The sequence below is a fragment of the Hypanus sabinus genome, chromosome 2 (genome assembly GCF_030144855.1).
Source record: "Hypanus sabinus isolate sHypSab1 chromosome 2, sHypSab1.hap1, whole genome shotgun sequence".
NCBI classification, from domain to species: domain Eukaryota; kingdom Metazoa; phylum Chordata; class Chondrichthyes; order Myliobatiformes; family Dasyatidae; genus Hypanus; species Hypanus sabinus.
Genome location: NC_082707.1, coordinates 182313439 through 182338406, shown reverse-complemented (window position 1 = coordinate 182338406; position 24968 = coordinate 182313439). Strand labels below are relative to the sequence as shown.

The 24968-nt window shown below is 44.8% G+C and overlaps 1 protein-coding gene across 1 annotated transcript in view; it reads right to left on the bottom strand.

Moving 5' to 3' along the window:
• Positions 1–24968, bottom strand: part of hhipl1 (HHIP-like 1) — a 43423-nt gene that overhangs the window by 1327 nt on the left and 17128 nt on the right. Inside the window, exons 3-8 of the mRNA XM_059960898.1 lie at positions 17330–17473; positions 15746–16074; positions 9605–9731; positions 7209–7354; positions 5692–5773; positions 2773–2855 (exon numbers count right to left, since the gene is read on the bottom strand). Coding sequence (XP_059816881.1) covers positions 2773–2855; positions 5692–5773; positions 7209–7354; positions 9605–9731; positions 15746–16074; positions 17330–17473 — 911 coding nt within the window. The remainder of the gene's footprint in view (positions 1–2772; positions 2856–5691; positions 5774–7208; positions 7355–9604; positions 9732–15745; positions 16075–17329; positions 17474–24968) is intronic.

The window sequence follows — 24968 nt, the reverse complement described above, 5'->3', positions numbered from 1 at the left end:
AGCTCAACGTGCAATGATCTAATCTGTATGGAGAGTAGGTAAGGCAAGCTTTTCACTGTAACTTGGTACGTGACGATAATAAACCGATAGCCAACTTGTGAAGAAAACACTGCATAGGTACAACAAGCAAATGTAATGTGTGTTCATTAGAACTTGAGTTGGTAGAGTTGATAGGAGGTGGGATTATGGAGAAATTAGGGTATAAGGATGAATATACATAGGGATTTGTGGGATTAGAGAAGTTGGGATAGTGGGACAGAAGCTGTCTTTGATACTGATGGCAGGTGATTTCAGGTTTCAGCTCAATGGGAGGGGGAAAACAGAGAATGTCCAGGGTGGGTGGGGTCTTTGGTTATATTGCACGCTTTACTGAGCCGGTGAGAAATGTAGAGAGAGCATCATATCCAGCTGTCTGATCCCCAGTCAGAAACACACCAACTTACTGAGCACTTGCTACCCACTGCCACCATATTTTCTGTCTGCTGGCACAGTGATGGAGTCAGGGACTCACAAACAGACCCTCATCCATACTGACCAAAATGCCTGTCTGAACTACTCCAACGAGCCTGTGTTAGCCCATATCCATCAGAACCAGGGGCTCCAACCTGGGGTCACGGACCCCCTCGGTTAATGGCGGGGCACCATGGCATAAAAAATTTCCTGTCCAAATGTCTCTCACATGATGCACCTGCCTTAACCACGTCCTCGGACAGCTTCTTCCATATTCCCACCAAACTCCAAGTGAAAAGGGTGCCATCAGGTTCCTATTAAATCTCTTCCTTTCCTGCTTCGGCCCATGTCATCTTGTCCTTGACTCCCCAACCCCGGAAACAAGACATCTCTAGTGACACAGGGTTCGATCCTGACTTCGGATGCTGTCCATGTGCAGTTTGCATGTTCTCCCTGTGACTGCCTGGGTTCCCCCCCCCCACCCCAGCAGCTCTGGTTTCCTCCCACATTCCAAAGACAAGTGCGTTGGTAGGTTTACAGCCACTGTAAATTATCCCTCGTGAGTGGGTGAATGGTAAAATCTGGGTTATAAGGGAGAGTATGTGGAGAATAAAATAGGGTTGGTATAAATGGGTGGTGGATGGTCAGAACAGACTCAATGGGCTGAAGGGCCGGTTGCTCTGCTGTATGACTCTCTCAGTCTCCCTCTAGTGGTCATCCCATATCTTCCATCATTGGAGGTATTTTGTTTGGAAGTTATTTCCCCCCTCCCCCCACATCCATCTACCAGCAGATTGGCACACCATGTCTGTGCCCAAAAAGATACCAAATGAAACTAATCCCATAACCCCCCCATTCCCTGCATTTTCATTTATCTAAAAGCCTCTATTGTACCTGTTTCCACTACCACTGGCAGCCTATTCTAGATACCCTCCATTCTCTGTGTTAAAATGTTGCCCCTCTTTAAAGAATACAAAGGTTAGTGGAAGAATCCTTTTCAGTGTGGAGAAGATCAGAGGGATCATTGGGTCCACAGCTATAGATCCCTCAAAGTTGCAACGCAAGTTGATAGGGTTGTTAAGAAGGAAAATGGGCCATTGGCTTCATTAGTCAAGGGGCTGAGTTCAAAGTAAATTTATTATCAAATATATCCTTATATAACCTTGAGATTCATCTTCTTGCAGACAGCCACAAAACAAAGAAACATAATAGAGTTCAATATTTGCAAAATAATGTTGCAGCTCTATAAAAAATGTTATGTTCAGTTCTGGTCACCTTGTTATAGGAAGGATGTAGAAACTTCAAAGAGGGTGCAAAGGAGATTTATCAGGATGCTGCCTGAATTAGAGAGCATGTCTTATGAGAATAGGTCGAGTGAGGTAGTGCGTTTTTCTTTGGAGTGAAAAAAGAGAGGTGATTTGGTAGAGGGGTACTGGACGATAAGAGGCAGAGATAAAGTGGACATCCAGTCAACACACACAAAATGCTGAAGGAACTCAGCAGACCGGGCAGCATCTATGGAAAAGAGCACAGTCGATGTTTTGGGCCGAGACCGTTCATCAGGACTGGCACCTTTTCCCCAGGGCATAAATGGCTAACACAAGAAGCGCAATGTGAGGGCGACTGGAGGGAAGTATAGGGGGGAATGTCGGAGTTAAGTTTTTTTTTACACAGAGTGGTGGGTGTGTGGAATGCATTGCCAGGAGTGGCGGTAGAGAAAGATATACTGAATTAGGGACATCTAAGAGACTCCTCGATGGGTATTTAGATGAAAGAAAAATGGAGGGCTATGTGGGAGGGGAGAGTTAAGTTGATCTTGCAGTAGATTAAAAGTTTGGTATGGCATTGTTGGCCACGAGGCCTATACTTGCTGTGCTGCTCTATGTCCTATTTTCACCTGGCAGACCTTTCCAGGCCCCTAAGGCTTCCTGTGTGGACATTTCTCCCACTCATCTGCTTGAACCTTTTCCCCGCCCACCCTAGATGCCTCACCCCTAGTACTTGGCAGTTCCACGCTGGGGAAAGGATTCTCACCGTCTGCCCTATCTGTGCTTCTCGTAATTTTATACACCTCTCCCCTCAGCCTCCACCGCTCCAGAGAAAACAGCCCCGGTTTGTCCAGTCTCTCATTCCATCTGATCCGGGCAGCACCCTGGTGAACCTCGTCTGCACCATTTCCCCACATCCATCTTGTTGTGGGTGACCAGAAGTGCTTTGATCCGCTTTCACAAACAGTTTACCGGAAATCATTGCCATCAGCCAGCCATACTCACTGACGTTGTACTTCAGAAGGCAAGGTTCTGCTGAGAATAATGTACTTACTTGGCTGCGGTACAAATCTAATGAGACGGCTTTTCACTTTAACCGGCCGGGGCGTGTAGTGACATTTTCCAGGAGGTGCTCTCCTAAGGGAGGGGAGAGCAAGGATGAGAAGTTAAATGATTCTTTCCTCCCTGAGCTGCTTGAAACACATCCAAAGCATCATGAGATTCCGTCTGGGTAGCCTCCAGCCTGATGGCATGAACATTAATTTCTCTAACTTCCGTTAATGCACCCCTCCCCGTATTACCCCATCCCTTATTTAGCTATTTATTATTTTTTTCCCTTTTTCTCTCTCTGTCCCTTTCACAATCACTCCTTGCCTGTTCTCCATCTCCCTCTGGTGCTCCCCTCCCCCTTTCTTTCTCCCGAGGCCTCCCGTCCCATGATCCTTTCCCTTCTCCAGCTCTGTATCCCTTTTGCCAATCACCTTTCCAGCTCTCAGCTTTACCCCACCCCCTCCAGTCTTCTCCTATCATTTCGGATCTCCTCCTTCCTCTCCCACTTTCAAATCTTACTATCTCTTCTTTCAGTTAGACCTGACGAAGGGTCTCGGCCCAAAACGTCGATTGTACTTCTCCCTATAGATGCTGCCTGGCCTGCTGAGTTCCACCAGCATTTTGTGTGTGTTGCACATCCAAAGCATGGTCAGATTCATTGATTTGTTACATACACATTTAAAACGTACAGTGAAATGTGTCGCTTGTGTTAGCAAACAACTCAACCCAAGCACGTGCTGTGGGCAGCCCGTTAAAGTGTCGTCACTCATTCCAGCGCCAACGTATCATCCCCACAACGCTTGGCAGAACAACACAGGGCACAACCAAACAACAAACAACAAAACAACAACAGCAAAACAAGTCCTCCCTTCGTCTCACACACACACACACACACACACACACACACACACACACACACACACACACACACACACACACACACACACACACACACACACACACACACACACACACACACACACACACACACACACAGTCCTCCAGCCCTAGGACAGGCCCAGAACTTTGGCCATTGGGCGTCAACTTCAGCTTGACCTTTGGATCCCAGACTAGCCAATGACAGGACCCCCAAACTCTGCACTCAAGGACTGGGACTCTCTACTCACTGACCCTCATGCCTTTTGCCCGCATAGACATGCCATGTGAAGGCAGGAGGGACACACCCTCCTGGGGGAACCCACCGAGCTGAGGAGAGTCTCCGCCCAGACTCATGATACCCATCTTGTTTGATAAAATATACCTTTGACCTCACCATCTACCTCGTAATGGTCTGGCACCTTACTGTCATGCTGTTCTGCATGTGCTCGGTAACTAACACTTTATTCTGCATTCTTGTACTGTTGTGTTGAAATTGTCTGTATGGATGGCATGCAAAATAAAGTTTTTCACTTTGTGAGGAATGTGACAATAATAAACCAATTCACTAATTATTTAATTTACCACTGAGTCTTTCCAGTGGTTTCAGTTTGTCTTTTGGATTTTCAGAAAATAAAGTTTTTTTTTAATCTTCATTTACTAATAACAAAAAGCTACGGAGTTCAAAATTTAGATAAGATCTCTCCTCAGCAGCACGCTTTTAATTCCTTGGCTCGGCCACGCTTGGAGTATTGCATTAGGCTCTGGTTGCCCCATCACAGGAAGGACGTGAAGACTTTGGAGAGGGCACAGATAATGTGTACAAGGATGCTGCCTGGATTAGAGGAATGAGTTACAAGGAGAGGATTAACAAAATTGGGTTGTTTTACCTGGAGTGTTAGAGGCTGACAGAGACCTGATAGGGGTTTATAAGATTATGAGAGGCATTGGTAGAGCAGATAGCAACGCACACAACACAACATCTGCAGATTTTCTCTTGTTCGTGATAACGTAGGCAAGTCTTTTCTTTTCCATGGCAGAAATGTCAAGTATTGGAGGACGTACAATTAAGTTGAGGGGGGGGAAATGTTTAAAGGAGGTGTGCGGGGCGGAGTTTTTCACACAGGAGGTAGTGTTGCCAAGATGGTGACAGAAGGAGGATGAGAGATGACTTGATACACGCTATGATAAGAGGCTCAGGCAGAGTGGCCAGCCAGATTCTGAGTGGAAAAGGCTAACAAGAAGAGACCTTACTTTGAGGTGACTGGCGGAAAGAATGGGGAGGATTGGCAGAGGTGGGCTTTTCATACAGGGAGAGTTGTGGTGGCTGGAATGGGCTGCTGGGAGATGGGGGGAGGGACGGGATGGTCGAGGCAGATACGGTCATGGCAATCAGGAGGTTTTTAGATATACGTACAGACGAATATGCAGGGGGTGGAGGGATATGGACCCCGTAGAGGCAGACGAGACTGGCGCCATGGTCGGCACAGATTTCATGGGCCAATGGACCAATTTTTCTGTGTTCTAGGTTCTAAGTTTTGAAGGCATTGGGGGGGGGGGGGGTTATGGAGGCCGCTCTCCTGAAAAACCACACACAGAATTTAGCTGCGGAAGTTATAAAGTGGTTGGGTGATACGAAGCTGATGCATAAGGTGGTGGCGCATACGAGCAATGTGGTGGCGTAGTGGTTAGCGCAATGCCAGTCTGCACCAGCGATCAGGGTCCAATTCCCGTCACCGTCTGTAAAGGAGATTGTACCTTCTCCCCACGGCCACATGGGATTCCTCCTGGTGCTCTGGATTCCTCCCGCATTCCGAAGACACACGGATTAACGTTAGGAAATTGTGAGCGTGTTAAGCTGGTGCTGGAAGCATGGTGACAATTGCAGGCTGCCCCCAGCACATCCTCACTGGTTGTTGACACGAGTGGCACATTTCACCGTATGTTTCGAAATTTCGATGTACATATGACAAATAAAGATATACTAATCCAACCTACAGGCAGGAATCTCAATTCCTAGTACGGTTCCTTATTTACTGCAGCTTACCGTGAAGGGTCCACTATCTTGTAAACCACTCCGGTTGGAGACGTGGATGTGGGAATCCGTGTGGATAGGAAGTATAATTCTCCTGGGGACAAGAGTGATTTAGAAGAGACAGGGGTGAGTACCTCCTATCCTCACAATAGTAATTTTACACCTCTGAGCTGAGCTGCTGCCACTAAACTGTGGACGTTGTGTCCAGTTCTGGCCGCCTCAGTATAGGAAGGATGTGGAAGCTCTAGAGAGGGTGCAGAAGAGATTCACCCGGATGCTGCCGGGATTAGAGAGCGTGTCTTGTGACGATAGATGGAGCGAGCTAGGGCTTTTCTCTTTGGAGGAAAGGAGGGTGAGAGGTAATTTGACAAACAGGTAAGATGATAAGAGGCATTGGTAGTATGGACAAGAGGGAATAATTTTAAGGTGATTGGAGGAAAATACAGGGAGTGTCAGAAGTAGTTTTTTTTATAGATTGGTGGGTGCGTGGAATTCACCGTCCTCTTGCAAAACTCCCAGAAGATTAATTTACAGGTTGAGTCTGTGGTAAAGAAGGCAAGTGGAATGTTGGCATTTATTTCAAGGGGAATAGAATATAAAAGCAAGGAGATAATGCTGAGTATTTATAAGCCACTAGTCAGGCTGCACTTGGAGTATCGTCATCAGTTTTGGGCCCCGTAACTCAAAAAGGATGTGTTGTCATTGGAGAGAGTCCAGAGGAGATTCTTGAGGATGATGCCATGCATGAAGGAATTAGGATTTGAGAAGTGTTTGGCAGCTTTGGGGCTGTACTCACTGGAATTTAGAAGAATGCAGGAGGATCTCATTGAAACCTACTGAATGTTGAAAGGACTAGAGAAGGTGGATGTGGAGAGGATTTTTCCTATGTTGGGGATATCCAGAACTAGAGGGCACAGCCTCAAAATTCAGGGACAACCCTTTAGAACAGAGGAAAGGAGGAATATTTTTAGCCAGAGAGTAGTAAATCTGTGGAATGCTCTGCCACAGACTGCGATGGAGGCCAAGTCCGTGGGTATATTTGAGACAGAAGTTGGTCGTTTCCTGATCTGTCAGGGCATCAAGGGATATGGTGAGAAGGCAGGTGTATGGGGTTGAGTGGGATCCGGGATCAGCCATGATGGAATGGCAGAGCAGACTTGATGGGCTGAATGGCCTAATTCAGCTCCTATGTCTTATGGTCTTACTGTTTTCATAGATGCTCCCTGACCTGCTGAGTTCCTTCGGCATTTTGTGGGTGAAGTCAGCTCAATATTTGGACAAAAGACTGTGCACTGTGCTGTATTGTTCTAGGTTCTATGTCTATGTTCTCAAACAACAAATTTGGCATCTTGTAAGACAGAGATGAATCTTGACCCTGCCTCTCCAATCTCTGCTAATGACTGAAATGTTCCACCCTGGTGAATATCCCCGCCACCCTCCCCAGTGCAATCACATCCCAGATCCTTCTAAGCTGATGTTACAAATCTAAAAGTTGACCATCAGAGCAGGTAGCGATCTTGGGGAAGTACCTGCTTCATCCTCTGCGAAGGAGATGATGTACCGATGATAGTGATCACGGAGACCAGGGAAAGAGCATGTCTGACCCTTGCCCATGCAGATCTTATTATTGTGCCATGTACCAGTTCTGGTATCTTCAGTCAACACCATTAGGCGTCTATAACGACAGAGGAAGGTTATGTACTAGGGTAGGAGGAATAAAGGACTAAATGGGGAGAGAACTCAGAACTCAAAACTTGAAGTTAATTTATTATCATGTACTTAAATATTACCATATACAGTATATCCAGCAGTATCTTGAGGAAAAATAAAGAAATGCAATATAATCTTTGAAAAGCCGCACATAAACAAAGATTGACGAGCAACCAGTGTTCAAAACAAGACAAACGGTGTAAATACAAATAACTAATGGCAAGAATAAAGTGAAATATTTAAGGGGAACCTGTTCACTCAGAGGGTGCTGTGAGTGTGAGGGTGGTGCCAGTGGAACTGTTAGACACAGGATAGGAAGTATAATTCTCCTGGGGAAAAGAGGGGCATTTAAGAGATTCTTAGACAAGCACATGGACGAAAGCAGAATGGAGGGCTATGTGGGAGTGTCAATGAAGGACCTAGTTGCATCCATTGCTTCCTGTAGACGTTCCTGTTCTGGGCATGGTGTCTCTACACTAGGCCACGGTGCAACCACCACACACATCAGTCTGATGAGGTATCAACTGTTTATTCCCTTCTGCAGATGCTGTCTGACTTGCCGAGTTCCTCCAGCACTTTGTGAGTGTTGCTTCGTAAGCACTACTCGAATATCAAAGCAGAATCTAGGCATTGGTTAAAGAAAAAGAATAAAGGTGGACTTCATTTGCCACATCTGTATTGAAAGATACAGTGAAATATGTCACTTGTGTTAACAACCAATTCAGTCAGAGGGTATGCTGGGGGCAGCCCGCAAATGTCACCATACCAATATAGCATGCCCACAGCTTATTAACCCTAACCCTAACCGCATGTCTTTGGAGCAAACTGGAGCACCTGAAGGAAAGGCACGTGGACAATTGAACCCTGACCTTGCGATTGCTTGGCAGCCGCTGACCCCTGGGAATCATGGGTTTGCACCTTTGGTGGACTGTGTCCTCTCCAGGGAGCAAGCCTGGGTGGGAAGATTTGAAGTTTCCCCTCCCTACGTCACTGATGCTTGGCACCAGTGTCATGGCAGGGGTTGCCAGAGTGAAGTTGTAAACAACAACAAACTGCCTTAGGGACCCCAGCTCCGGATTTGTCCTCGGGGTTTACTCCCGAAGCCTTTCCCATGGGTGGGTATGGCTGTAAAGAAGCGGAGGTTTGAAATCAGAGTTTTCCTTCTCCTAGGCGGGCTGCTGTCCAAGGCTGACGAGCCCCATCTGCCTGAAGAAACTGGCTTTGAGGTGCCAATGGTTTGCCTTAAACCCCTTCTCTTGTCAGTAGGAACAGTTCAGCGGGGTCTAGTAGCTAAGCCACACGTGAAGGCCAAGAGTTGGATTTGGTTGTCAGAGGCTGTTAGAGTCGCGTGCCATTTGGAGCACTTTAGTGGGAGCTTATCCCCACTACCACCCCAGCTATGACGACCTTTGGGACCTCGTGCTGTAAGGCCAGTGTTACACCTGCTGCTGTGCTACCACACAGCTCACTCCTTCCCTTCATAATGTTCCTATGTCAAAGAACTGGACTGGTCAAAGAACACTGAGGCTGTCTACAAGAAGGGTCAGAGCCGTCTCTACTTCCTGAGGAGACTGAGGTCCTTTAACATCTGCCGGACGATGCTGAGGATGTTCTACGAGTCTGTGGTGGCCAGTGCTATCATGTTTGCTGTTGTGTGCTGTTGTGTGCTGGGGTAGCAGACACCAACAGAATCAACAAACTCATTCACAAGGCCAGAGGTGTTGTGGGGGTGGAACTGGACTCTCTGATGGTGGTGTCTGAAAAGAGGATGCTGTCCAAGTTGCATGCCATCTTAAACAATGTCTCCCATCCACTCCATAATGTACTGGTTAGGCACAGGAGTACATTCAGCCAGAGACTCATTCCACCGAGATGCAACACTGAGCGTCATAGGAAGTCATTCCTGCCTGAGGCCATCAAACTTTACAACTCCTCCCTCAGAGTGTCAGACACCCTGAGCCAACAGGCTGGTCCTGGACTTATTTCCACTTGACATGATTAGCTTATTATTATTTATGGTTTTATATTGCTATATTTCTACACTATTCCTGGTTGGTGCAACTGTAACAAAACCCAGTTTCCCTCGGGATCAATAAAGTATGTCTGTCTGTCTGTCTGCATGTCTTAGGAAATTATCTGAGCAGTTTAGTATCAATTTCTTTTCTACAACACCTCCCCCCCCACTTTGAAGCTGAGTTAGCTGTCAGATACTTACCCACTCATGAAGTCTCCGAATATGTAGAGTCCGTTTAGATTGGGAGATTCACAGCCTCTGTACACATAGCCCCCAGTGACAGATTTGCCCACACTGTGAGGATAAGCAAAGATAGGAAGGACATCATCTGTGAAGGAGTGACAGGTGGAACGATGGGTTAGGACAGTTCAAACTTCAACTTTCAAAGTAATTATCGAAGTAGATATATGTCGCTATATACTACACTGAGATTCGTTTCAATTACTTAGCACAGATCGCGGGCATTCACAATAAATACAAAGAAACACAATGGAATCGATGAAAAACCACACACGCCCAAAGATGGGCAAACAAGCAATGTGTAAGAGACAAACAATATTGTGCAAACACAAAAGAAAAACAAAATAATAATAGGTAAAGTAATAACTAATATTGAAAAAAGGAGTTTTTTTCCTTGAAAGGTTGTGGAATCAATTCAGTGCTGGGTTGAGTGAAGTTATTCCACTCCAGTTCATGATAATAACTGTCCCTAAACCTGGAGGTGTGGGACCTGAGTCTCCTGTACCTTAGGCACACCGGGGGTGCACTGCGACTATCTGGTGCCAAGTTCACTACCATAAACACAGTGACTGTCGAGTTTCTACAATTGTACCATGGAGAGCATTTTGAGTGATGGCATCACTGTCTGGTCAGAAAAATCCACGGAGGGTCGTAGACTCAGCTAGTTCCAGCACAGGCACAACCCCCACCCCTCCACCCCTCCACCCCCAACAAGGACATCTTCAAAAAACAGTGCCTCAAGAAGGTGGTATCCATCAAGAAAGACTCTCACCATCCAGCTTCTCATTACCACCATTAGAAAGGAGGTACAGGAGGCTGAAGGGGCCACACTCAACAGCAATTAGATAACAGTAACCACAACTCCTTAAACTTTAGCATAGCTATAGACCAGGATAAGTATGCAGGGGAGTATTAAATTGGAGCAGGGCAAATTATGAGAGCATTAGGTGATAACTAGGGAGATTTAATTGTGAACCTCTGTTTTTGGGCACATCCGTCATGTGGAGGGTGTTTAAGGAGCAACTGCAGAAATTACAGGACCAATGCTGTATGTTCCGGTCAGAAGGAACAATGGCAAGGGCAGAGAACCTTGGATGTTGAGAGAAGTGATGAAATTAGTCAAGGAAATAAAGTATGTAAAATGTCATAATGAAAATGACAGAAGCGTAAACAGTGTAGTGTGGAGTATCTGAAATATGGATTTATACCAGCAACAAGCAATCAACCAGTTTGTCTGTTCTTAGAAAAAGCTTTTCGAATGAGGCAATGGAACCACCAGGCTTCTTGAACGTTTGAAGAGAATGCACTCGGATAAACCAAGCAAGAATGTGGCTTATTTGTGAAAACTTTCAAATACAAAAATCACTTCAAAACACGTTTGCCAGGACTTCAGAACATAACAGTGAAGGTCTGCATGTTTCACACATCTCATTGCTCATTGCTAAATCTAGAAAGCCACATACAATTGGAGAAGACATGATTCTGCCAGCAGTACAGTTTTTGCAGAAGTCACCAGACCAAAAAGTTAAAGCAATTCTACTCAGCAACAACTCAAAAGGATGAAACGTCTGAGAATGAGGAAGACACATTGTACCACACTTAAGACAACAGAATTTGCTCTGCAGTTGAATGAGTCAACTTTGGTTCTTGGTTATGTTTGATTCGGAGAAAATGAAAGCATGGCTCAAGAGTTGTTACAGAAACAGATACGAAGGGTGAGTCAATATTTTGGGTTGAGCAACTTTTCGAAGAGAAGGACATTCTGCTCATGAACTTCCAGCTTGTGCAACAGATGGGCGACCATCAATGACAGGGCGCCACCTTGTGGTTATTACTTGAGAGACAGCTTTGCCATTCACTGTGTAATTAATTCATGGACATCGTGTCCCAAGCACCTAAGTGATCAACTGCACAAAATCAATAAATACTGTTATCTAAAATAAAATCAAGTCCCGTGCTCTGAATTCTCATCTATTTCGAGAGCTTTTTTTTGAGAATGATGAACAGCTGCTTGCTGATGCACACAGAAATCAGGTGGCTCTCATAAGGAAACTGCCTGAGACATTTTTATGTGCTTTTTAAAACTGTGACAACATTTTTTTAATACTCAAATGCATCATTCAGTCATCAGCTGAAGAATATTAGGCATGACATTGCTTACTTGTCAGAATTGTTTACAAACTTTACTGAAGTCAGTCTTCAATTGCAAGGAAATTATGTGAATTTTATCAGAGCCAAATCAGTCATCACATTTCTGTTCAAGTTAGCCCTATTTAAGTTCAACACTGGCCATCTTGACCTTTCCCAATTTCTGAGCCTGTCCGATTTGGAAGAGAAAGAAAGAATACCAGATGGTGATCTTCTGGGCGAGCGGCATAACGACATGTCAGAGAGATTTCAGGATCTTCTCTCGATCCGAATCTCAAAATGGATAATATAGGAAGTCTATTCCTGAACACTTTAATAAGGAATTAACAGGAAGGATAGAGGAAGATCTGACCTTGCTACAAAACAACTGAACTGAAGGTTCAAAAAAATTCTATCAAGGGTTTCGGTTGCAGTAAGAAATCTCTGACCACTATCCTGCGTCATGGTCGCGATTTCCCTTATCGCCTTTCCAACATCATATTCAGTGGAGCACGGTTTCAGTGCTGCTTGCCCAGCTTCTTTCAAAGCAAAGAAACAGAGTGTATCTACTGAAAGTGAGGATCTGAGACAGTCAGCCTGACATTGAGTAGCTGATATCACTGTAGCAAGCTGGCCCATCTCATTGACAGCTGAAAACGCAATGAAGTAGTGAGTGGTTGGACTACTAATGAATGCTCTGAAATTGTTGATGAAATTTGTTTTTAAAACATCCCCTTTAAATACACCCACAGTCACTTTCAGCAATGAATTCCACAGATTCATCACCCTCTGGCAAAAGAAATTTCTCCTCATTTCTGTTCTGAAGGGGCATCCTTCTGTTCTGAGATGATGCCCCCTGGTCCTAGACTCCCCTATGATAGGAAGCATCCTCTCCACATTCACACTATCTAGGTCATTCAATATCTGTTAGGTTTCAATACGATACCCCCTCGTTCTCCTAAACTCTTCATATGTTAGCCCAGAGCCATCAAACATTCCTCATATGTAAATGCTTTCATTCCCAGATTCAGTCTCGTGAACCTTCTCTGAACCCTCTCCATTGCCAGCACATCTTTTGTTCAGATACGGGACCCAAAACTCTTCACAATAATCCAAGTGCAGTCTGACCAATGCCTTCTAAAGCTTCAGCATCACATCTTTGCCTTTATCAGGTCAAGTCAAGTTGCTTTTATTGTCATTTCAACCTCAACTGCTGGTACAGTACAGTACAAAACGAAACAACGTTCCTCCAGGACCTCGGTGCCACATGAGACAACACAAAACTACACTAGGCTATGTGAAACAACACAAAACTACACCAGACTACGTGAGACAACACAGAACTACACTAGACTATGTGAAACAACACAGAACTACACTAGACTACGTGAAACAACACAGAACTACACTAGACTATGTGAAACAACACAGAACTACACTGGACTATGTGAGACAACACAAAACTACACTAGACTACGTGAAACAACACAAAACTACACTGGACTATGTGAAACAACACAAAACTACACCAGACTATGTGAAACAACACAGAACTACACTAGACTACGTGAAACAACACAAAACTACACTGGACTATGTGAAACAACACAAAACTACACCAGACTATGTGAGACAACACAGAACTACACGAGACTATGTGAAACAACACAAAACTACACTAGACTACGTGAGACAACACAGAACTACACTAGACTATGTGAGACAACACAGAACTACACTAGACTACGTGAAACAACACAAAACTACACCAGACTACGTGAGACAACACAGAACTACATTAGACCAGACCGACATGGGACTACATAAAGTGCACAAAACAGTGCAAGACAGTACAATAGTTAATAAACAAGAAAACAGGCACAGTAAAGGGCAAATTACAATATAATAACAAATGATGTAAATGTAAACAATGTTTTAGCAGGAATTGAGAAAGAAATGAGCAAAAATTGCAAAGGAGTGGTGTGTGTGTGTGTGCGCGTACACGTTGGTGTCAGTCTAGACTCTAAGTATTGAGGAGTCTGATAGCTTGGGGGAAGAAACTGTTACATAGTCTGGTTGTGAGAGCCTGAATGCTTCAGAGCCTTTTCCCAGACGGCAGGAGGGAGAAGAGATTGTATGAGGGGTGCTTGGGGTCCTTCATAATGCTGTTTCCTTTGCGGATGCAGCGTGTAGTGTAAATATCCGTGATGGCGGGAAGAGAGACCCCGATGATCTTCTCAGCGGACCTCACTATCCGCTGCAGGGTCTTGTGATCCGGGATGGTGTAATTTCTGAACCAGGCAGTGATGCAGTTGCTCAGGATGCTCTCAATACAACCCCTGTAAAATGTGGTGAGGATGTATATTCTAAACATTTCCAAATGAATGTGAACATTGCATTTTCCTTTCTTACCACTGACTCAACCTGCAAATTAAACTTTAGGGAATCCTGCACGAGGACTTCCAAGATCATCTGTGTCTCTGATTTCCGAATTTTCCCTCCGTTTAGAAAATAGTCCACACCTTTATTTGTTCTACCAAAGTGCATGACCGTACACTTCCTACACTATATTCCATCTGCCATTTCCTTGCCCATTCTCCTATCTGTCCAGTCCTTCTACCGACTCCCTGCTTCCTCAACACTACCTGCTCCTCCATCCACTTCAACAAACTTGGCCACAAAACCATCGATCACTGACATATAACATGAGAACAGGCAGACCCAACACTGACCCCAGAGGAACAAATTTCTTGGTGTTCACCTGGTGGAGAATCTCACCCAGTCCCTCAACACCAGCTCCATAGCAAAGAAAGCCCAGCAGCATCTCAATTTTCTGCGAAGGCTGAGGAAAGTCCATCTCCCACCCTCCATCCTCATCACATTCTACAGGGGTTGTATTGAGAGCGTCCTGAGCAACTGCATCACTGCCTGGTTCATAAATTGCACCATCTCGGATCGCAAGACCATGCAGCAGATAGTGAGGTCAGCTGAGAAGATCATCGGGGTCTCTCTTCCCGAGATCACGGACACTTACACTACACGCTGCGTCTGCAAAGCAAGCAGCATTATGAAAGACCCCACACACCCCTCATACAATCTCTTCTCCCTCCTGCCATCTGGGAAAAGGCACTGAAGCATTCGGGCTCTCACAACCAGACTATCTAACAGTTTTTTCCCCCAAGCTATCAGACTCCTCAATACCCAGTGCCTGGCCTGACCTTACTGCCCTATTGTCCTGTTTATTATTTATTGTAATGCCTGCACTGTTTTGTGCACTTTATGCAGTCCTGGGTAGGTCTGTAGTCTAGTGTAGTTTTTATGTCTATGTTGTTTTTACGTAGTTCAGTGTAGTTTTTGTATTGTTTCGCGTAGCACCATGGTCCTGAAAAACATTGTCTCGTTTTTACTGTGTACTGTACCAGCAGTTATGGTCAAAATGACAATAAAAAGTAACTTGACTTGACTTGCTGAGATGAAGAGCCTTTGAAAGTCAGTCCATAGGTTGTGGAAAGATTTTCAGTGAAGGGGCAAGTGAAGTTGGGTGAAGCTATGATGTGAGAAGTGAAATATTTAAGGGAATCTGAGGGATAACTTCACTCGGGGAGTGTTGTAAATGTGAAACGAGCTGCCAGAAGTCAGAAGAGTCAAAGTAAGTTTATTACCAAAGTACATATATGTCAACATACCCTGAGATTCATTTTCTTGTAGGCATTCACAGCAGAACAGAGAAATACAAAAGAATCTGTGGTAGAGGTCAATTCTAACATTTAAGCAAAGTTTGGATAGCTTTATGGATGGAAGGGGTTTGAAAGAATATGGTCCTGTGCAGGTAGATGGGACTGGGCAGAAGATATGGCTGGCATAAACTAGATGGGCCAAAAAGCCTGCTTCTGTACTGTATTACTCTATGACAATGATTCTGGTTTGATAAGGTATTCAGATCTAGAGTTAGATAGATAAAACAATGCTTCTTACTCAGGGAGGAGTTTGCACAGAGTTTCTTATCGTAACAGGAAAAGCCTTCTTTTGCTTTCCAGCCGTAGTTTTTGCCTTTCTCAATGATGTCCACCTCCTCAAACTTGTTCTGCCCGACATCTCCGCAGAAGATTCTTCCTTTGCCTTCCCTAGTTATAGGGTCCCCGCGGTCCAGGGAACAACGCCACATATTCCGCACCCCATAGGCATAAACCTCTGGGCGTGCTTCGGGGTCCCGAAGAAATGGATTGTCAGGAGGGATTCTATAGAGCGGCCCACGGTCATTGTTGTTGACGTCAATCCGAAGCACTTTCCCCAGTAAGGCTGACCTGGAGAGGAGGAGATGACCAAACTGGGTTAGACAGACTCTGAAGAGAATGGAAAGGGAGAGATTAAAGAGAAAGATTAGCTTTATTTGTCACAAGTGCATTGAAGCACACAGAAGCCTGATTATCTGATGCTCTCTGCCTGGGTTGCTGCTGCATGCGAGTTTTTCACTGTACCTGCGTCTACACACGTATGCATATGGAAATAAACTCATAAAGATAAAGATTGGCTTTATTTGTCACACGTTCATCAAAACATTGAAACACGGTGAAATGCGTCTTTCATGTCAACGACCAACACAGTCTGAGTGTGAGCTGCAGGCAGCCAGCATGCCCACAACTCGCTGACCTTAAACTCCATGAGTCTGGAATGTGGGTGGAAACCAGAGCACCCGGAGGAAACCCACGTGGTCACGGGAAGAACATACAAACTCCTTACAGACAGTGATGGGAATTAAACCCCGATCAGGGATCGCTGACGCTGTAAAATGTTCCACTAACTGCTATGCTACTGCGCCATTCTCTACGCCACTGCGCTGCCCTCTACATAACTGTGTTGCCCTCTATGTTACCAGGATGACCTCTACGTAACTGTGCTGACTTCTATGTTACCAGGATGCCCTCTACGTAACTGTGTTGCCCTCTATGTTACCAGGATGACCTCTACGTAACTGTGCTGTCTTCTATGTTACCAGGATGCCCTCTACGTAACTGTGTTGCCGTCTATGTTACCAGGATGCCCTCTGCGCTACCGTGCAAAAAGTATCTTTGGAAGTTGAATTTCACCCCCATTGATTCATAAATTCATCCTACAAAGGTCAACCAGAAGTCAGGTTTGAAGCGCCAAGTTTGATGGCCCTAGTCTGTGAATCTCTGCAATTTCACTGGGAAAGTTATGGCCCGGTGTCTGTGAGTTCATCAGCCTGTTCAAGTCTGGAAGCTGAAGGTGTCCTGTCCTGGAGTTAGAGGACCGTGTATTTGTGCGGGTGTGTGTTGGGAGGTAGGGGGGGTGTTTCACCACTGTTGCTTGTTACAGTCTGATTTGTTACGTTGTTCTGCCCAGCACTGCGGGCATGCTATGTAGGCACCGGAGTGTGTGGCAGCACGTCCTTTAGGCATGTTGATTGTTAACGAAACAACACATTTCTCTGTATGTTTCAATATACATGTGATAAATAGATCTGAATTTGAAGCTGAACCCGATGTTGGGGGTGAAAGCACCCTGGTGAAACCAATGAATGGAAGACAATCACGTTACTTATTTTGTGCATTTCCATATTTTCCGAAAGGGTCCCCAGCCATTCCACCATCTCCAGTGAAAATGTAAAGGTAATGATCATCAGCGAAGAGGAGCTGTCCTCCATTGTGGTTTGACGCTGGTTCGTCGACTTCCAGAATGATCCTACAAAAATTAAATAGTTAAAAATTGCTTTATTTGTCACATGTAAATGACATTATTAATTCATTATTACATTGGATTCAACTGGTAGAATGGAAAACAATAACAGAATGAAGAAAGAATTATTACAGTTATGGAGAAAGTACAGTGCAGCCAGACAACGAGGTGCAAGGTCATAACGAGGTAGATCGTAAGGTCAAGTGATCATTTTATTGTTCTGGGGACTGTTCAATAGTCTGATAACAGCGGGGTAAAAGCTGTCCCTAAGCCTGCTGGTAGGGTTTTCAGGTTTGCCCGATGGGAGAGGGGAGACGAGAGAATGTCTGGTTTTGTGGGATCTGCGATTAAGCCAGCTTCTTTACTGAGACAATGAAGAATATAGGAAGAGTCCATGGCAGGGAGGCTGGTTTCTGTGATGTTCTGAACTGTGTCCACAACTCTCTGTAGTGTTTTGTGATCACAGGCAGAGCAGTTGCTGTGCCAAGCCTTGATGTATCCAAATAAGATGTTTTCTATGGTGCATCGATAAAATCAGTAAAGGTCAAAGGGGACCTGCTGAATTCCTTTAGCCTCCTGAGGAAGCAAAGGTGCCAGTTTTGGCATGGAGTAGAAGGGCTGAAAGGCCTGTTTCTGTGTGTACTTCTTTTTGACTTTAGTAAGCTTCCGTAACTATGGCATCTACGTCATTGGACCATGACAGGCTATTGATTCAGATTCAGATTTATTTATCTAAACATATAATGAAATGCATCATTTCATTAACAATCAGCACACTCGCAGGTGTCGCTATATATTCTGGTGCAAACGTAGCCGGCCCTCGGGCCTGGCAGAACATAACCAGTACCGGGGGATCACCACCAATCGCTTGTCCTGGCTCAACTTTGTAGATATCATGGCCAAGCTTCCAGGCCTCTCGACCCCAGAACTGCTAACGTAAATGGGATTGCTTACACCAGCCCTCCTTCCTGAAGTTAATGCTTAGCTCTTCAGTTTTGCTGATGTTGGTTGGTGTCATGACACTCCCTGATCCAAACTACTCTCCATAGTTAAGGGGTCAACTCTCCAAATGCAAGCTTCAGCTAATCAGCATCATTTACCATTCACCCCTCAACTTATGGCCCAAAAGACCATAAGACACAGGAGCAGAATTAGGCCATTCAGCCCATCAAGTCTGTTCTGCAATTCTATCATGGATGATTGATTATCCCTCTCAACCCCATTCTCCTGACTTCTCCCCGTAGCTTTCAACACCCTTACTAATTAACAACTTATCAATCTCTGCTTTAAATAGACCCAATTATATGGCTTCCACAGCTGTCTATGGCAATGGATTGTACAGATTCACCACCTCTGGCTGAAGAGATTTCTCCTCATCTCTGTTTTAAAAGGAAGTCCTTCTATTCTGAAGATGTGCTGCATATTTCATAGAGTCTTACAGGAGACATTGATCATGTGGATAGTCAGAGGCTTTTCCCCAGGGCTGAAATGGTTAGCATAAGTGCACGGGTTTAAGGTGCTGGGGAGTTGATACGGAGGAGATGTCAGGGGTAAGTTTTTTACTCAGAGAGCAGTGAGTGCGTGGAATGGGCTGCCAGCAATAGTGGTGGAGGTGGATACGATAGGGTCTTTTAAGAGACTCTTGGATAGGTACACGGAGCTTAGAAAAATAGAGGGGTATGGGTAACCTTAGGTAATTTCATGTTCAGCACAGCATTGTGGGCCAAAGGGCCTGTACTGCGCTGTAGGTTTTCTATGTCTCTGTGTTTCTAGATACAGCACAGAAACAGACCCTTCTGCCCTTCAAGTTTGTGCTGTCCATCAAGCGTCTGTTGACACTGATCCTATACTAATCCCATTTGACTCACCCCACTTCCTCACCAACTCCCTCCAGGTTCCACCAGTCACCTGCACATTCAGAGGGGCAACTCACGGCAGCCAGAAAACCCACGGACCCCCCCCACCTCATTGGGACATGGGAAGAGATAAGAACACCTGGGAGAAACCGAGGCATCACAGAGAACTGGCAAACTCCACACGGGCAGCGCCAGATGCTGGGATTCAAGCCAGGTCTCTGCAGTTGCAGAGATCTACCAATTGCACCATTGTGTCATCCTAGAGTGATTGGTTTGTCAGAGAGAGCAGGTTGTCGGGAGTCATTGAACACTACAGCACAGGAACAGGCCTTTGGCCCATCTAGTCTGTGCCAAACTATTATTCTATCGAGTCCCATCTACCTGCACCTGGACTTTAGCCCTCCATATCCCTCCCATCTATGTACTAGTTCAAAATTCCCTAAATGTTGCATTCATTACTTCCGCTGGCAGCTCATTCCACACTCGCACTATCTTCCAGATGAAGAAGAAGTTTCCCTTCAGGTTCCCCTTTAAATATTCGACATTTCACCCTTAACCTATAACCTCTGGTTCTAGTCTCACCCAACCTCAGTGGAAAAAGCCTGCTTACATTTAAACTCTGGTATGAATTAACGGGGGGGGGGGGGGGGGGAGGGATTTTCAGACTGAGTGTCTGAGATTCAGTATCAACTTCACAACTACCCCCCCCCCCCCCCCGTGTCCTGAGGAAGTATAAATACAAGAGGTATAAATACAAGAGGTTCCACAGATGCTGGAAGTGTTAAACAAAACACACAAAGTTCTGAAGGAACCCAGCAGGTCCAGCAAAATCTGTGGAGGGGAATAACCAGTCAACACTTTGAGCTGAGACCTTTCATCAGGGAAGGGAGGGGGCAGAAGCCAGAAGGAAGGAACAAAGAAGTAAGCCCCTTCCTTTCCATTCCTGGTGAAGGATCTCAACCTGGAACATTGACTGTTACCGAGGCTTCAATGCGCACAATCATAAGAGGCTACAGAGGGTTGTAAACTCCCCCTCCATCGAGGACATCTTCAAAAGATAATGCTCCAAGAAGGTTGCATCTATCATAAAGGACACTCACTATCCCGGACATGTCCTTTTCCCAAAGTGATAGGAAGTTTCTTTCCCTCCCTCATCAGTTTCCGGAACAGTCCATGAGCCCATAAACACAATCTCATTGTTCCTCTTTTGCATGATTTATTTATTAATTTTTGTGATTTATAGTGATTTTTTTGTCTCGCACTATACTGCTGCCCCAAAACAACAAATTTCGTAACATATGTCAGTGACGATAAGCTGATTTTGATTCAGACTCTGAGCTGCTAAGCTCAGCCCAGTACCCCGACTGGGTGAGAAATAAATCGAAGATTGGTGGATTAAGAATGACATGTACAGTAAGTAAGGTGCTCTCCCAAGGTGCTTTTAAGTCCAATAAAACTGTAGTGCATAAAGTGAATTTATTGAAAAATGTGGCTCAGAAGAAATTCAATAAAAGCTGGCATTGCTGGCAATATTCAGATCTCATGGACAAGAGTGAGCACAAGAGATTCTGCAGATGCTGGAAATCCAGAGCAACACACATAAAATGCTGGAGGAAGGGTTGCACTTGAATCCGAGGGGGACCGATATTCTTGCGGGCGGATTTACTAGAGCTTTTGGGAGTTGTTTAAACTAATATGGCAGGGGGGTGGAAACCAGAATAATAGAGCTGAGGATGAGCCAGCAGGTTTACAAGTAGATGATGGGTGTAACATGAATGTAAGGAAGGGCAAGCCAATGATGAGGTAGAGTAAAGGGTTAAATTGTACCACAGAGGCAAAATTCAAAAGGGCGAAGAATGCAGGACTGAAGGTGCTGTATTTAAATGTGTGTAAAGAATAAGGTGATCGGACTCGTGGCTCAAATAGAGATTGGTCGGTATGACGTGGGCATCACTGAGTCGTGGCTGAAAGAAAGTCATAGCTGGAAGCTTAACATCAAAGGACATACTTTGTATCAAAAGGACAGGCAGGAGGGTATAGGCAGTGGTGTGGTTCTGTTGGTACGAGATGGAATTACATCTTTAGGAAAAGGTGGCATAGGATCAGAGAATGTTGAATTTTTGTGGGTGGAGTTAAGAAACTGCAAGGTAAAAAGCCATTATGGGAGTCATATGTAGGCCTCCAAATAGTAATTGTCAAGATGTGGATTTGAAATTGCAAAGGGAGCTGGAAAAGGTACGTAATAAGGGTAATGACACAATTATAAGGGGGAATTCAATATGCAAGGGGATTGGGAAATCGGGTTGGTGTTAGTTCGCAAGAGAGGGAATTTGTTGAATGCCTACAAGATGGCTTTTTAGAGCAGCTTGTGCTGAGCCTACTCAGGTAAAGACTACTTAGATTGAGTGTTACGTAATAACCCAGATCTTATTAGTCAGCTTAACGTAAAAGAACCCTTGGGAGGTAGTGATCATAATATGATAGAATTCATACTGCAGTTTGAAAGGGAGAATCATAAGTCACATGTATCAGTATCACAATGGAGTAAAGGGAGTTACAGAGCCGTGAGGGAGGAGCTTGCCCAGGTGGATTGGGGAGGATACTGGTGGGGATGACGGCAGAACAGAGGTGGCTGAAGTTTCTGGGAATACTTCACCAGGTGCAGGATAGATATGTCCCACAGAGGAGGAAGTTCTCAAATGACAGGGGTGGGTAACCGGGGCTGACAAAGCAAGTTGAGGACCGCATAAAAGCCAAGGAAAGGGCATATAAGGTGGCAAAAGTGAGTGGGAAGCTTTCAAAATCCAACAAAAGGCAACTATAAAAGCTATAAGAAGGGAAAAGATGAAATATGAGGGAAGACTAGCCAATAATATAAAGCAGGATACCAAAAGTTTTTTCAGTTATACAAAGAGTAAAAGGGAGGTGAGAGTTGATATTGGATGACTGGAAAATGATGCTGGTATGCTATTAATGGGGAACAAAGAAATGACAGATGAACTTAATGGGCTCTTTGCATCAGTCTTCACTGTGGAAGACACTAGCAGTATGCCAGAGGTCTGTGAGTAACAGGGAGCAGGAGTGAGTGCCATTGCTATTACAAAGGAAAAAAGTGCTAGGCAAGCCCAAAGGTCTAAGGTGGATAAGTCACCTGGACCAGATGGACTACATCCCAGAGTCCTGAGAGAGAGTATGGAGAGGTTACGAATGCATTGATCGTGATCTTTCTAGAATCACTTGATTCTGGCATGGTCCCAGAAGACTGGAAGATTGAAAATGTTACTCCACTCTTAAAGAAGGGAGGGAGGCAGAAGAAAGGAAATTATAGGACAGTTAACCTGGCTTCAGTGGTTGGGAAAGTGTTGGAGTCCATTATTAAGGATGAGGTTTTGAGGTACTTGGAAACTAATGATAAAATAAGTCAAAGTCAGCATGGTTTCTGTAAAGGGAAATCTGCCTGAAAAAAATCTGTTAGAGTTCTTTGAGGAAGTAACAAGCAAAATGGACAAAGGAGAGGCAGTGGTGTCATTTACTTGGATTTTCAGAAGGCATTTGATAAGGTCCCAGACATGAGGCTGGTTAACAAGATAAGATCCTATGGCTTTACAGGAAAGACACTGGCATGGAGAGAGGAAAGGCTGAACAGGCAGGAAGCAGCGAATAGGAATAAAGGGAGCCTTTTCTGATTGGCTGCCAGGGACTAATGGTGTCCCTCAAGGGTCAGCATTAGGACCGCTACTTTTCACATTGTTTGTCAATGATTCAGATAATGGAATTGATGGCTTTGTGGCAAAGTTTGTGGATGATACGAAGAAGGTGGAGGGGTAGGTAGTGCTGAGGAAAATGTGATTGCAGCAGGACTTACTCAAATTGGAAGAATGGGCAAAAAAGTGGCAGATGGCACAGTATTGGGAAATATATAATAACACATTTTTGTAAAAGGAACAATAATACAGACTATTATCTAAATTTGGAGAAGGTTCAAACATCAGAGGTGCAAAGGGACTGAGGAGTCCTCGTGCAAGGCTCCCAGAAGGTTAATTTACAGGTTGAGTCTGTGATAAAGAAGGCAAATGCAATGTTGGCATTTATTTCAAGGGGAATGGAATATAAAAACAAGAAGATAATCCTGGTGCTTCATAAGACACTAGTCAGGCAGCACTTGTAATACTATCAGTAGTTCTGGGCCCCATATCTCGGAAAGACAATAGACAATAGGTGTAGAAGTAGACCATTCAGCCCTGCGAGCCTGCACCGCCATTTTGAGATCATGGCTGATCATCTACTATCAATACCTGGTTCCTGCCTTGTCCCCATATCCCTTGATTCCCCTATCCATAAGATACCTATCTAGCTCCTTCTTGAAAGCATCCAGAGAATTGGCCTCCACTGTCTTCTGGGGCAGTGCATTCCACACCTCCACAACTCTCTGGGAGAAGAAGTTTTTCCTTAACTCTGTCCTAAATGACCTACCCCTTATTCTTAAACCATGCCCCCTGGTACTGGACTCTCCCAGCATCTGGAACATATTTCCTGACTCTATCTTGTCCAATCCCTTAATAATCTTATATGTTGCAATCAGATCCCCTCTCAATCTCCTTAATTCCAGCGTGTACAAGCCCAGTCTCTCTAACCTCTCTGCGTAAGACAGTCCGGACATCCCAGGAATTAACCTTGTGAATCTACGCTGCACTTCCTCTACAGCCAGGATGTCCTTCCTTAACCCTGGAGACCAAAACTGTACACAATACTCCAGGGTCTCACCAGGGCCCTGTACAAATGCAAGAGGATTTCCTTGCTCTTGTACTCAATTCCCTTTGTAATAAAGGCCAACATTCCATTAGCCTTCTTCACTGCCTGCTGCACTTGCTCATTCACCTTCAGTGACTGATGAACAAGGATTCCTAGATCTCTTTGTATTTCTCCCTTACCTAACTCTACATCATTCAGATAATAATCTGCCTTCCTGTTCCTACTCCCAAAGTGGATAACCTCACACTTATTCCCATTAAACGTCATCTGCCAAGTATCTGCCCACTCACCCAGCCTATCCAAGTCACCCTGAATTCTCCTAACATCCTCATCACATGTCACACTGCCACCCAGCTTAGTATCATCAGCAAACTTGCTGATGTTATTCTCAATGCCTTCATCTAAATCGTTGATGTAGATCGTAAACAGCTGTGGTCCCAATACCGAGCCCTGTGGCACCCCACTAGTCACCACCTGCCATTCCGAGAAACACCCATTCACCGCTACCCTTTGCTTTCTATCTGCCAACCAGTTTTTTATCCATGTCAATATCTTCCTCCCAATGCCATGAGCTCTGATTTTACCCACCAATCTCCTATGTGGGACCTTATCAAATGCCTTCTGAAAATCGAGGTACACTACATCCACTGGATCTCCCTTGTCTAACTTCCTGGTTACATCCTCGAAAAACTCCAATAGATTAGTCAAGCATGATTTGCCCTTGGTAAATCCATGTTGGCTCGGCCCAATCCTATCACTGCTATCTAGATATGCCACTATTTCGTCTTTAATAATGGACTCTAGCATCTTCCCCACTACTGATGTTAGGCTGACAGGACGATAGTTCTCTGTTTTCTCCCTCCCTCCTTTCTTAAAAAGTGGGATAACATTAT